Raw genomic sequence first — 14962 nt, forward strand, 5'->3', positions numbered from 1 at the left:
GTTTCAGGCCGATATTTTGAACAGTGCAAATCGGCCTGGCCGAAGCCTCGATCGGCCTGGACGATGCTTACAGAAAATCACCTGGAGCAAATCTGGGCAAATTCTGGAGCAAATTCTCAACTGATCGTCTCAAGACGATCCCAGATTGTCCTGGACGATCCTGGAGTAGATTTTGATATTACATTAGGTTAGTACACTTGGCTCACCAAAGAGGATTTGGAGAAACTAGTGCTAGACTTTGCAGATGGCTACTTGAACTATAACTCTTTAAAGAATAGCTTTTTAGGTTCCAAGAGAAATGATGTAGCACATAAAGGTGTTCCTATCACCAAATTATGGTCAAGAGCATATGAAGCTCAAGCCTTGAACATGCCATAATGATTTACATAATTTTCTGGTATTATTATTATTTTTTTTTTGTATTTTCATGTTTATGAATTTTATGCATGTAAAGACTTAGTACTATGTGGACTTTATGTGCCAAGTCACTATTTTATGTGTAAAATAGTTAAGAGATACTGATGCAAATGGGCTATCGCTACACTCCCTTGCAAATTGCTTAGCTATAAATTAATAACATTAGTGATCAAGGCCCAATCGAGCCTCATAATCACTAAAAGACAATGTTTTTAATATAATGAGATGATGATCTGATTTATTTTTCTATCTAGAACCCATCATAATAATTCTAGCAAAAATTTATCTAATTCTTGAGCAATCCTTCGGCAATAAAAGAACAATTAAAATTATTTAAGTATTAGTTATTCTTCAAAAATCAACTAAATAATTTTTGTATTCTTAGAATAAAGGAAAAATACTACCATTGGTTGAGCTTGAAAATATAAATGCACCAGGCAGAGATGGCAAGTAACGTCATGGTGGGAGACAGGCCGCTTTCCGCATCTTGCAACCCAAACAAGCAAACGAACAAGCTTCTTCTCCAACCGCTCCTACCCCGCATCTTGTAAACGTGGATACATCATCTACCGTCTTTCTGTCCAAACAACTAGGAATTGAACGGCCTATGATTTCCCGTATGAAACTTCTTATGCGCGCCGTCACTACCTTAGCATTCAACAGCAACGTTAGAACAAACTGAGCACCACCGACAATAGCAAATCCTCTATCTACCTTAAAATACGAAAGATCAAATAAAACGATTATAATCGTTCAAAGCTCTAATCGACACTTTAGCTATGCGATGAGACGTGTTTAATGGCACAACGCTGTTTTATAGCGAGCAGCAAATCATATCATCGCTCACCTTCTTTTTCCCCGACCTGGAAGGCTGTAACGCTCTATTTCACTCCACCCACTATCTCTCTCCTCTCCAACACAAATCGTCGTCGGTATTGGATTCAATGTCGAAGGGAATGTTCTCTCGACCGGCAGGGAATTTGGCGGCGATGGCAGCTATACTAGTTTTGGCTGTGCTTCTAATGGCGGCCGCTGGGGTGGAGGCGAAGTCGAAGCTGAAGACATGCAGTAAGGGGTGGGAGTGTACGGACTCGATATACTGCTGTAACGAGACAATCTCCGACTTCTTCCAGGTTTACCAATTTGAAAATCTCTTCTCCAAGCGCAATTCTCCTGTAGCGCACGCCGTCGGATTCTGGGATTACCACTCCTTCATCACTGCCTCGACCGCTTACCAGCCCCTCGGCTTCGGCACCACCGGAGGGAAGAAGATGGGGATGAAAGAGGTGTCGGCATTCCTTGGCCACGTCGGCAGCAAGACTTCCTGTAAGATCGATTCTCAACACTTCTTCTTGTTTTGTTACGGTTATATGGGTTTTTGCTATGATTTTGACTGATTTGGTTGCGGATTAGTGTCTAGAATGGGAAATAGACTTCTGGCGCAGAAAAAAGGGTGTGATTTGTTGATGGTAAATCGGTGGTTACAGAAATGAGTTAATCAAGATCTTGAACATGGAAACGGGAAATGAACTAATCTAGATCTTGAACATAGAAACAGCATTGAAAGTTAGTGGGCTTGCATTAGGAGAATATTGTTCAGAACTCTTATAAGATTATGAATGAGATGATGCTATGTTTAAGGGAGAGATTAACTTATGATGGATCTTGTTGCGTCCTGGAGTATTCACAATGGTAGATAAATTTATAGTTTAATGTCTTAGCGTTGTACGAAGATCTAACACTGACATAAGTAAGAGAGAGGGTGTGACGTTCATAAGTGACATCAGAGTTCTTACGTAGAAACTCCTGAAAAGGGGGAAAAATCATGGGGCATGGCCCAATTTAAATGAATCCATTAGTATTTACAGTCAATTACAAATGAGGCCCTTCCTTAGGAGAAGGCCTTGACTTGATGTCACAAATGTGCATCATATAGAGCGCATTACATTGTGGGAGTTACAATAATTAATATAGATATATTTGTTTGGTCGGCAGGACCATAGTCGATAGGATAGATGTTGAAAAGATCGAAGTAGGCTGGAGATCGAGGTAAGAAAAACTATTGTTTAGCGATGGAGGTCATAAGGATCGTAGTAAGCAAAGAGATCGAAAGGACCATAGTCGATAAGAGACAGGGCTCCGAAAGATCGCAGTTGACAGTAGACCTCGGTCAGAAAGACCATTGTTTGGTGTTGGAGGTCGGAAGGACCGTAGTAGGCGACGGAGGTCGGAAGGACCGTAGTTGGCAGGAGACCGGGATCAGAAAGATCGTTGTTTGGTGATGGAGGTCAGAAAGACCGTAGTAGACTATTGAGGTCAGAAGGATCGTAGCAGATAGGAGATCAGGTTCAGAAAGGCTGTAGTTGGTAGAAGACTGGGGTTAGAAAGATCATAGTAGTAAGACAATACTCCGATAGAACTCTGGGCATCAGGTGGTGGTCCGGTAGAACTCCGAGTGCCAGGTGGTGATCTGACAGAACTCCAGGTCTCAGGCGGTGGTTCGACAAAGTATGGGCCTCAAGCGGTGGTACAACAAAAGTTTGGGCCTTAAGTGGTGGTTCGACAGAAGTTCGAGCCTTAGATCGTGGTCCGACAGAACTCCAAGCGTCAGATGGTGGTTTTGCAGAAGTCTGGGCCTCAGGTGGTGATCCGACAGAAGTCCGACCTTAGATGGTGGTCCGGCAGAACTCCGGGAGTCAGGTGGTGGTCCGGTAGAAGTTCGGGTCTTAGGTGGTGGTTCAGCAGAATTCCAGGCATCAGGTGGTGGTTTGATAGAAGTTCGGGCTTTAGGTGGTGGTCCGACAGAACTCCGAGCATCATGGGGTGGTCCGACATAAGTCATGGCCTCAGATGGTGGTTCGACAGAAGTTCGGGCGTTAGGTGGTGGTTCGACAGAAATACGGGCTTCAGGTGGTGATCCGGCAGAAGCTCAGGCCTCAGATGGTGGTACGGCAGAAGTTCGGGACTTAAGTGGTGGTTCGATAGAAGTCCGGGCCTTAGGTGGTGGTCTGGCAGAAGTCTGAGCCTTAGGTGGTGGTCCGACAGAACTCCGGGCGTTAGGTGGTGGTCTGGCAGAAGTCCGGAACTCAGGTGGTGATCAGGTAGAAGTTCGGGCCTCAGCTGATGGTTCGGCAGAAGTCTGGGCAGTGGTGGAGGAGGAGCGAGGAGGCAAGAGCGATCTCTGATTTCTCTCTTGGTCTCTTGCTTGGATCCCGCTTTAAAGAGGCAGGAGGGGGTTTATTTATAGATTTCTTAGAGTGACATGGCTTGTAAATAGGTGGGAGATCAAGGGCATATGGGGAGTGGCTTGGATGGACCGCCGATATTGAATCCCTTGATCATGAACTGTTTGATGGAAATTTTAATGTCTTAATGATGTTAGAATTCTACAATCTTGTGCTCGTTGGAGTTGTCTCATCGAGCCGCTTGATTTGACTATAAGCACGTTATTTTTGGAAACTGTTTGGTAAACCAAATTGTGGTTCGATCCCTCCAATAGCGCTTCGAACCCTTGATTTGGATCCATTTGTGCTAGGATTGAGTCAAATTTGGTGTCATTGGGTTCGTATTTCTGAGACTTTCAATTTGAGTATAAGTTTGTTGAAATCGGAGTTCGGATGGTCCCAATTTTAATTTTGGAAGTTTCCAACTTGATTTTGCATCGAGATTCGTGCTTGGTCAAGATAATTTTTTGAAGATGTATCAGATCTGATAATTCATTCTTCCCTAGAAATGCCCATGTCTGATATCTTTGGGCTGCTTACTCTAAGCGGCTATTTGACAACGAGGTTTATGTAGGATTTATCATTTAGCATAAATCCTGCCAAACGAGATATAAGAATCCCGTAAATTTCACGGTGAGATAAATCTGCCATTACCCCAGTTTTGGCGTAAATCTTGAATTTACTAAATCCTGGGTTTTGGCAGATTAAGGAGACTTGAACGAAGAAGTGAGCGGAAGAGGATAAAATAGCGAAATCTCAACCTGACTTCTTATAGGAGCAATGTCGTTGAAGTGCGCCGAGAAGCTTCTATCAACTCTTTTTAAAATTGTACTTCCTCTGAAGCACGCGAAGCCAAAGCAATGATCCTAATGGAATGAAAGGTCGTTGGAGGAGGCGAAGAATGCGACTCGTTCAAAACTCTTTCTCATGCGAAGCAGATGAAGTCAAACAACAAAAGAACCCGCGAAATTGGCGAAGTCAAAATAGCAAGAAAGAAGCACATAATAGGAAATATAAATAACATTTAATTATAACAAAATATATTTAATAATTAATAGTATAATTAGTATTAATAACTCATTAAAATAAAATTTTAATTGTTATGTCTTGGAATATTCATGGCAATAGAGAAATATAAAGTTTAACGTCTTAGCTTTGTACGAAGATCTAGCACACAATCAGAAGAAAGAAAGGGGTGTAATATTCATAAGAGACCAAAATTTTTGCATGGAAATCCCGAGAAATGGGGAAAACCATGGGACCTAGCTTAGTTTGAATGTATCCACTAGTGTTTGCAATCGATTATAAATGCGGCCTTTCCATGGGCAAAAGGCATTGGCTTGATGTAACAAATATACATCATATAGAGTGCATTACATGGTGGGAATTGGAAGAAGCGGTGTTGACATTTTCATTTGGTCAGCAGGACCATAGTCGGCAAGCGATGTAAGTTGAAAGGATCATAGTCGGGCGATGGTGGTCGGAATGACTGTAATTGGGCGATGGAGGTCGGAAAGACTGTAGTTGAGCGACGGTTGCTGGAAGGACCGTAGTTGGTAGGCGATGGAGGTCGAACAGATCATAGTTGGGTAACGATGGTCGGAAGGACTGTAGTTTGCGGGTCACGACGGTCAAAAAGGCTATAGTCGGTGGGCGATGGAGGTCAGAAAGACCGTAGTTGAGCGACGGTGGTCAGAAGGACCATAGATAACGGGCGATGGAGGTCATAAAGACCATAATTTGGTGACGGTTGTCGGAAAGACAGAGTTGGCAGACAATGGAGGTCGAAAAGATCGTAGTCGGGTGACGGTGATCGGAAGGATCCTAGTCGGATGACAGTGGTCGGAAGGATTATAATTCGGAGGTCAGAAAGACTGTAGTTGGGTGACAGTGGGCCATAGTTGGCGGACGACGGAGGTCAGAAAGTTTGCCATCCAATGATGGTGGTTCGAAGGACCGTAGTTAGTGGGCGATAGAGGTCAAAAAGATCGTAGTTGGACGATGGTGGTCGGAAGGACCGTAGTTGGTGGGCGATGGACGTAAAAAGACCATAGTCAAGTGACAGTGGTCAGAAGGATCGTAGTCGACGAGCAACGGGGGTCGGAAAGACCGTTTTTTGGATAGATCGTAGACGAACGACAGTGGTCGGAAGGACCATAGTTGGCGGACGATGGAGGTCGTAAAGGTCGTAGTCGGGCGGTGGTGGTTGGAAGGACCGTAGTCGAATAATGATGGTGGGAAGGATCATAGTCGGCGGGTCAAGGAAGTTGGAAAGATTGTAGTCGGGTGACGATAGTCGGACAGAAACGAAAGGCCGTAATAGGGCGACGGTGGTCGGAAAGATCATATTTTAGAGATGACTATTAGAAAGAACTTTTTTAGAGCAACGTAGGTCAGGGAGACCATTGTAGGGTGACAGTTGTCGGAAGGATCGTAGTCTGGTGACGGTGGTCGGAAAGATCGTAATTGGCGATAATGGATTGGAAGGACTGTAGTCGGATGATGGCAGTCGGAAGGATCATAATCGGCAAGCGATGGAGGTCAGAAAGACTGTAGTTGGTGATAGTGGTCAGAAGGACCGTAGTCGGCAGGCGACGGAGGACAGAAAGACTGTAGTCGGTGATGGTGGTTGAATGTACTATAGTTGGGGGGCAGTTGTTGATAGGATCGTAGTCGTCATGTGGCAGATGTTGGAAAAATTATAGTCAGACGACGGTAGTCGGAAAGATGGTAGTTGGAAAGACCGTAGTCAGGCGACGGAGGTCAGAAAGATTGTAGTCGGGTGATGGTGATTGGAACAACCATATTTTGGAGACGACGATTAGAGACCATACTAGACGGGCAACGAAGGTCGGGGAGACCATAGTCGGGTGATCGTGGTCGGAAGGACCATAGTCGGGCGATGGTGGTCGGGGAGACCGTAGTGGAGTGACGATGATCAAAAAGACCATAGTCGGGCGACGATAGTTGGAAGGACCATAGTCGGGGGGTGTCGGAGGTCGGAAAGACCGTAGATTGGTGACGGTCGATAGCCGGGAGAAAATCTAACGACAAGTGGTGGCCTGGCGTAAGTTCGGCAACAATTGGTGACAAGACGAAAGTTTAAACAAAGTTTGACGATGGTCGGTGGTCGAGGAGGAGCTTGGTGGCAAGAGAGATCTCATATTTTTGTTCCTTCTTTCTCTTCATTCCCTTCCTTCACCTATTATGAAGAATGGAGGGTCTATTTTTAGTTTTCTGGGAGTGAAATGTCCAGTAAATATGAAAAAGATCAAGAACACGTTCGGAGTGGTTCGAGTGGACCGTTGATATTAATTTCGTTGATTATGGACAATTTATCGAGTATTTGAGTGCCTTAAAGATGTCATAATTCAGCGATCTTGAGCTCGTTGGATTCGTTTCGTCAAGTCGCTCGATTTGACTAGAAGCATGCCACATTTGATCATCCAATTTATGATTTGAACCTTCCAAATATGCTTCGGGTCCGTGATTTGAACCCATTTAGGCTGTGGATTGAATTTCGTGTCATTCAGCTCGCCTTTTCAAGATGTTCAATTCGGCAATAAGTTTGCTGAAATCGGAGTTCGAATGGTCCCTAATTAATATCAGAAGTTTTGAATCACAATTTGCCTCGAGATCATGCACGATCATAAAATTTATTTTTGATGATGCATCATTAAAAATTATATAAATAAAATAATTGGTTATGTAAGTAATAATTAAATAATTAATTATTTTTAATAATAATTAAATAATCAATTTTATAATTATTATTTTAACTAGTTATTAAATACTTATTTAAATAACATCTAAATAAATAAGTAGATAATTAGTAATTAAATCATTAATTATATGATTTGATATTTAGGCTAACTTTGAATTATATTATTTTTAATTATAATTTATTGATGGTAATTAAAGTTGAAGTTAATAAATAATTTATATTAAAATGCAAATTATATTTGAGCTTTTAATGAACTAACAACCTTAAATTTTTAGTTATATTGTCAAACAGTCTAATAAGATTTACCAAGATTTAACGTCAATAGATTTACTAAATTCGGACTTAGGAGATTTACTAAATCCTACTTTCCCAAATAGACCCTAAGAGAGGAAAAATTATTACATCCGGTGAAAATATCGAGCATACCGAGTGTACCAAGCACGGTACCAAGTGCTGTACCAAGCACGGTACCGAGCACTTTAGTGACGTGGAGTTTTGTTATTGGTCTCTGGATGCATTCGGTGTCCGGACAGAATAATTACTCCTAAGAGAGAGGTCTATTGAAAGTAAAGATATCTAATGTTTTTGTTTAACCTAATTAAAATGTATAGTTTAGTGGCCATTTTTTAGTAATTTGCTTATGATTGTTTGAGTCATATGATCCATTTTATTCTAAATTTCAATGGCAATATCTTGTTACTGAACTATTTTTTAAGGTTACCTTGTGATGCCTCAATGGACACTTAGAGAAGTTTATTTAATTTGTAGATTATGCCAATGACAGTCCATGTATTGCCTTCAATTTTTCAAAGAGATGGCAATGTTCCAAATCACTTGAAAATTGTAGTTTATTTATTGTGTATATTCTGACTAGATTGTGCATGATGATTGTGATGGTCAGGTTGTAATGCATTTTAATCATATGGAAAAAGCCCCACCTGTAACGTTTTTAGAAGCTTCAATGTTTGGCTTAGATTGTTTTGCTTCCTTGAAAATTAACTCATTCATAGGTTACTTTAAGGTTTTTAAACTATTGAATTTGAAAATTTTGTGCGGCAAACTAAATCTTTTATTTAGTGACCATTTAAATTTAAAAAGACTAAAAAATCTTTTCTAAAATATTTTGATTTTTTTCTTTCCTATTCTGAATATTATTTTTAAACCTATTCTATACGTGTAAATCATGATCATGACAAACACCAAGCAATGGGACTGATTCGTTGGGTCATTGTTTCAACAAGGTAAATGTCAATTAAAGTAATTGCACAATTGTTTTGAAGAATAGATTTATTTATTTTTTTTGTTTCATTTAGTAGTATAGTATAATTATTATGCATGCTAAACTAAAGGTATAGTAAAATTATTGAGAGAATTTTATTAATTGCTTTTAATCACATAATTGTAGAAAAAATCTGCTTATTTGTATTATCTTCATTTAACTCTCGTTGAATGATATTGTCACTCAATTTTTATTGTGTATTATATATAGGAATCATGCTAGAAGTCAATGATATTCATGTTTTCCTCTCATGAACAAGATGACTTTTCTCTAGAATTATGTTGCCACGCTTCTAGCACACTCAAAGGAATCACGCATCCAACTTGTACCTACAAAATTGAAAATTGTAAATGGAAATGTATTTCAAGTCAAAAGTTCCGAATTGCATACATTGGATTACCATTTATAGACTCTGTATAACCTAGACTAGCATATGAGGTTGTCGCATGTACTCTCCATTTAAGTTCGTATTAATCTCATCAAGTAGATATTCCAAATTTAATTTTAAATCTCCAATTTAGCAGAACCAGCACTATACGCCATCAACATGAGAGAAAAATATATAAGAAGTTGCAAAATACCATAAATATAATTGCTACAATAACCTGCATAATACTTACTACAACATCTGTTATATTAACCCCATAAAGCAACTAAGAAGTCTCATGCTAAACAAAAAGCAATATTAAACCGCCACTGGATACGAAACCCAACATTAGTTCAAAGCAACCCAATCTGTTAATACTCCAAATAACAGGATGATATTATGCATCCCATCGTAACTTTCTCAAGATAATGTGTGAATTTACCTTGACTAAAATAAAGGCTAAAATTAAGCCAACCAAATTAAGTTACCTTAACGTAGGTAATAACATGCAATATTTTCAATTCACATTGTTAGTGTAAAAGCCCAAATTTTTAATTATCGAGGTATTGTCTGGCCTCACGATTTTATCCCGTTGGTGTAACTTCCTAGGAGACCACCTATCTCAAAATTGCTCTCGTACAAATATGCTTAACTTTGGATTTTGTTAATGAATTTTTAATCATCACACCTAAAGGCCCCTTGTTTTTTGAAAAATTAGCTTCTTTTTACATAAAAGAGGTTGCACACTTCTCTTTAAAACAAAAAATAATAAATAAAATGATGAATAAATAAAAGAAAATATAAAAATGGAATAGAAATTAATAGTTAATGTGATGCTTCTGACGTGAGTTAAAATGAAGATTTTCTTCCCTATGGATTTTGCTAATCTCTAAGAAATAGTGCAAGATTTGGGGGCTATCAACACTTATCCTATCCTAATTTGTCACTTGGGAGACATCTGGTCAAAAAGTTGGCATATTAGTCAATCAGGTCAAAACCAATTTGAATATAATATGCAAATTTTTAATTAAAATGGAATTGGAATAGATTTATGTTCAACCTACTTTTTATCTTGGATCATTGTGAAATCAAATTTTAAGTTTAGTCGAAAATCCCCAAATTTTGTTTTGCTAAGAGATTGACAGAGTGGGTGGAAAGTTTCTTCAGACAGTTATCTTGTTGTGAATTACAATGAGAGAATAAATGAGGACGACACATGGTATATTACATAGGGTAATTGAATTGCATGGCCAAAGATGCAACAATTAGAGAGAGGTGCTGATGTGGTGATCAGTGTGTAGAATGAGACATGCAGAGAAAAGAAAAACGGCACAAAAAGAAAACACAAGGTTTCTGCAGTTTAAGTTATAATGTATTCTATCTCCTCCAACCTCCCTTTTGCTACATATATTGTATTCGTGTTAAGCTTTGAGGCTAAAAAGGTCTAAATGGCAAAAAGTCCAGCATCATACTAATATAATCAAGGTTGTGAAAATTGGATTGGACAATAAAGCGAAAGAAGAAGGGGACCAGGGTTAAATCGGATGACATAATAAATAGTAGACTATTAAATTAACATAATAATTATGATAGTCTTACCTTAAATCTCATAATTCTAAGAATTTAAACTCTATACTTTTGAACAGGATATTGCATATTATCTCTTAATATAATTAAATTATGAAATAATTTAATTAAACTTTTTAATGAAGATTGTGAGAATACGATTGACTTTAGTGATCATAACACCCTAAATAAAACTAAAGATTTTTGTTTTTATCTGCATATTAGTAAAACTAAAGTTAGAGAGGTTTTAAAGAAAATGAAGTATGGGAAAGCTATTGGACCTGATGATATTCCAATAGAGGTGTGGAAATACTTAAATGAAGAAAATTCTTGGCTAACTAAATTTTTTAATACTATTTTGAAGACCAAAAAGATGACAAATGAGTGGAGAATGAGTGTGTTGATCCTTCTTTTTAAGAATAAAGGTAATGCACAAGATTGTGCGAATTATAGAGGAATTAAGTTAATGTGTCATACTTTAAAACTTTGGGAGCGAGTTATAGAGCGTAGGTTGCGGCGTGATAATAATGTTTCTCAAAATCAGTTTGGATTCATGCCAGGTAGGTCTACTATCATATACTTATTGAGAGGTTTAATGGAGAAATTAGAGAGAATAAGGAGGGTCTACATATGATATTTATTAATTTAGAGAAAGCTTATGATAAAGTTCCAAGTGAAGTGCTATAGAGAGTTTAAAAAAAAAAGGAAGTTAATAATGTTTGTATTCAAATAATAAAAGATAAGTATGCAGGTGCAATTACTTGTGCTCAAACACAAGGTCGTTTGACCAATTATTTTCCTATTTCGGTTGGATTACATCAAGTGTCAGCCTTAAGCCCATATCTTTTTGCTTTAGTCATGGATGTTCTCACAAGATATTTGCAAGAGGATGTACCTAGGTGAATGCTCTTTGATGATGATATTCTTCTTGTTGATAAGACTAGAGAGGGAGTGGAAGGTATAGTTGAATTATGGAGGTCAACCTTTGAGTCAAAAGGTTATATCTTGAGTAGACTAAAACTGAATATATAGAGTGTAAATTTAATAGTAATATACATAGTGGGGGGGCTTGTGACTTTGGGCGATCAAGTCATTAATAATAGTAAACGTTTTAGATATCTTGGATTTATTGTTCAGAGTTATGATGAAATAGATGGGATATTATTAGTAGAATTCAAGTTGGATGGTCGAAGTTGAGAAATGCATCAAGCTTGTTGTGTGATAGAAAATTCCCTCTCAAACTTAAGGAAAATTCTATAAGATGATCGTGAGACCTGTAATGCTTTATGGTATAGAATGTTGGCCATTAAAACAGAAGCATAATACTAAGTTAAGTATTGCAGAGATGAGGATGCTAAGGTGGATGAGTAGATTTACCCTTAGAGATAGGATACGAAATGAGCATATACGTGAAAAGGTTGGAGTAGCTCTAGTGGAGGATAAGATTAGAGAGAGTCGCCTTAGATGGTTTGGTCACTTAAAACGACGGCCTTCCGATGACCCCGGTTAGGAAAGTAGATGTATTCGATTTGACTTTATATTAAGAACGGTAGAGGTAGACCTCAAAAGACTTGGTTAGAAAATATTAGAAAAGATCTTTTTTTATTAGATTTAAATGAGAATTTGATTTTTAACATGACACAATGGAGAAAGAGGATTCATGTAACCTACCCCACGTAATGGGACAAAGGCTTGATGTTGTTGTTGTTGTTATTGTTGGTTTTTCTTTTTTGGTAACTGGCAAAGGTTTTTTTTTTTTGCCAGTCTTGTGCTAACTAGATGGGAACTGATCAGCATTGCTGTCATGTATTTTTCAGTATGGGATCCTTGCAAAAACTTTTTTCATCCATAGGTATTCTAATTACTTTCCAGTTTTAGTGGTATATTATCAATCAGCAGCCTTGAGGGGCTTTTGTTTATCTTCATTCAACTCTCATGGCGGAAGGATGTTGCCTGTGAGAGTGCAATTCATAGTTTGTTTTTCTTTTCAATTCCATTCACTTGTTAATATTCGGTTTTATGTTTTTCATGGATCCTCTTTTTTTCCAAACACTGGAAATTGTTTTGCACTAGGACCACCAAAAAATTTCATTCTTTGCAATTAGCTCCTGTTTAGTTTGCTCGTTAAAGAAGGGAGACGCACTTGAATACAAATTTTAAGTTTATTTTCTTAGCAGGCAATTACAAGCAAAACCTTATTCCGTCTCGAGTTCAGTTCATTGATTGCTTGAATTGGCAAAATAGTTCTTAATATATCTTTAAATTATATAAAATCTATATTTATTATATCTTAATCAAATCTGTTACATTATTATCCGATGGCTAAGATTTTATTCAACTAACTCAAGCCTATCAAATTGGACGAACGGACGGCCTGCAAGTTTAATCAATTGAACAAAAGCCTATCGAGAGTGTTCTCAGGCATACTAAAAGACATCAAATTTGAATGAACTCAAAATTGAACGAGTCGAATATGAACACAGATTAAGCTCTCTTAAGCTCGGCCCGTGCAATCCTGACTTTGTTTGAGAGACATCATCCATTGAAATCCAGTTATTAAACCATGAAAAAATATATGAATTTCTTCGTTCTAATTTGGACTACTTCTTTTGCAGGCGGTTATGGAGTGGCAACGGGTGGTCCACTTGCATGGGGACTTTGCTATAACCATGAGTTGAGCCCAAGCCAATCCTACTGCAAGGAAGACTATCTTTATCCTTGCACAGCTGGAGTTGAATATCATGGCCGAGGTGCTCTTCCCGTCTACTGGTATGCCACTGAAACTATTTCTTTTCTTTTAATGACTGGTTCCTTCATGAACAATGAAGAGAATCATTTCTCTCAAACCATTTCAGGAACTACAACTATGGCCTCATTGGTGATGGGCTAAAAGTTGATCTTCTGAACCACCCTGAGTACTTGGAACAGAACGCTACTTTGGCTTTCCAAGCTGCCATGTGGAGGTGGATGAACCCCATTAAAAAGAAGCAGCCATCAGCTCATGATGTCTTCGTCGGGAATTGGAAACCCACAAAGAATGACACTCTGGCGAAAAGGCTGCCTGGCTTTGGTGCCACCATGAACGTTCTTTATGGAGATGAGGTTTGCGGCCAGGGCGATGTAGATTCCATGAACAACATCATATCTCACTACCAGTACTACCTCGACTTGTTGGGCGTTGGCAGGCAGAATTCAGGAGAAAATCTAGATTGTGCTGAGCAGGAGCCCTTCAACCCAACTGTCCAACCTGCTTCTTCATAAGCCCGCCACTGTTTGAGGAATGAATTCTTTCTAAAATTCAGTGTTTTTATTCCCTTATTCTAAAACTTTGTTATTTCGTATATGTGGTTTTGATGTTATCATCATATATGGCAGTGCTATGCCCGATCATAATATATTGTATATTGTGAGTTTATGGGATCTATTTGGGACAAAAGGTTGATTATTGTTACTTCGTTTTTAAGTATCTTATTTGTTATGCCTACGAATATGTAACCAGGGTTAAGTTTTTGTTGATAAAATCTGTTGCAATCTTGTATTGTTTGAAGTTTGAATTGATGATAAAGTGGTTGTTTTGTGTTTCGGCATTGCATATATGGTTCTCACCAATGTTCTAACAGACTTCAATTTCATTGCATTAATGCGTTTTACTACCTCTGCTATTTTGGATGGAATGGGGAATTGAGAAAAGAAGTGTAACTAATAGTTGGATTGAATAATTTTAGTTGATAGAAATTAGGAGAATTATTGCTATTGTTCTAAGGTTGAATGAACAAACTTTGGGTATCAAAAATAGATTTTTTTAATCACTGCATTTATTTAAGAGTTTAATATAAGTTCATTGATTAGTTATTTATTATAGTCATTTTAAAATAAATGTACTAATTAAAAGGGGGGCTTTTTTAAAAAAATTTAAATTACGATATCATAACCTAAGTTTTATTTGAATTATTTTTGTGCATTAAACTTATGATTCACTGCTTCAAAGGAGGCGGTGGATGCGGGAAAAAATAAATGAAGTTTGGACTTCATGTATTTGTATTCAAATTATTACAAGAAAAGTAACATATTATTTTGAATGATAAACAATGTATTTTACAATTACATCATAAATAAAAGTTAAGGTATTTTGAAAATTATCATTTTCATAATTACATATAATCAGAAATAGCATACTATCTTCAATGATAGAAATAATATTTTGTAAAAGTATTTAAAAATAAAAATATGATTTTGAAGAACGTGTACATGTTTATTAGAGATTTTCTCCTATCTTAGAAATAAGATCAAATTTATTTTAATTTAGAGTTAAAAGTACCTCTTTAAGGCAAATTTTTATGGTTGATTACATTTTAAGAGAGGCAAGTCTCTTAAGAATAATTTCG

The 14962-nt window shown here is 37.8% G+C and overlaps 1 protein-coding gene across 1 annotated transcript; it reads left to right on the forward strand.

The window, feature by feature from the left end:
- Positions 1 to 1287: 1287 nt before the first annotated feature.
- On the forward strand, positions 1288 to 14159 carry LOC110113555 (chitinase-like protein 1). The gene is made up of 3 exons (XM_020846194.2): positions 1288 to 1743; positions 13193 to 13346; positions 13433 to 14159. The coding sequence occupies exons 1-3, from the start codon at positions 1362 to 1364 to the stop codon at positions 13836 to 13838; spliced, it is 942 nt and encodes a 313-aa protein (XP_020701853.1). The 5' UTR covers positions 1288 to 1361; the 3' UTR covers positions 13839 to 14159.
- The last annotated feature ends 803 nt before the right edge of the window (positions 14160 to 14962 follow it).

This window comes from Dendrobium catenatum, unplaced genomic scaffold (assembly GCF_001605985.2).
Source record: "Dendrobium catenatum unplaced genomic scaffold, ASM160598v2 fragScaff_scaffold_1287, whole genome shotgun sequence".
Classification (NCBI taxonomy): domain Eukaryota; kingdom Viridiplantae; phylum Streptophyta; class Magnoliopsida; order Asparagales; family Orchidaceae; genus Dendrobium; species Dendrobium catenatum.

What these genes read in the sequence shown, in the direction of transcription:
- LOC110113555 (XM_020846194.2), top strand. Translation starts at nt 1,362, where the DNA reads ATGTCGAAGGGAATGTTCTCTCGACCGGCAGGGAATTTGGCGGCGATG. An exon ending in CGTCGGCAGCAAGACTTCCT is followed by an intron (nt 1,744 to 13,192) that starts GTAAGATCGATT and finishes CTTCTTTTGCAG; the next exon opens with GCGGTTATGGAGTGGCAACG. An exon ending in GGTGCTCTTCCCGTCTACTG is followed by an intron (nt 13,347 to 13,432) that starts GTATGCCACTGA and finishes AAACCATTTCAG; the next exon opens with GAACTACAACTATGGCCTCA.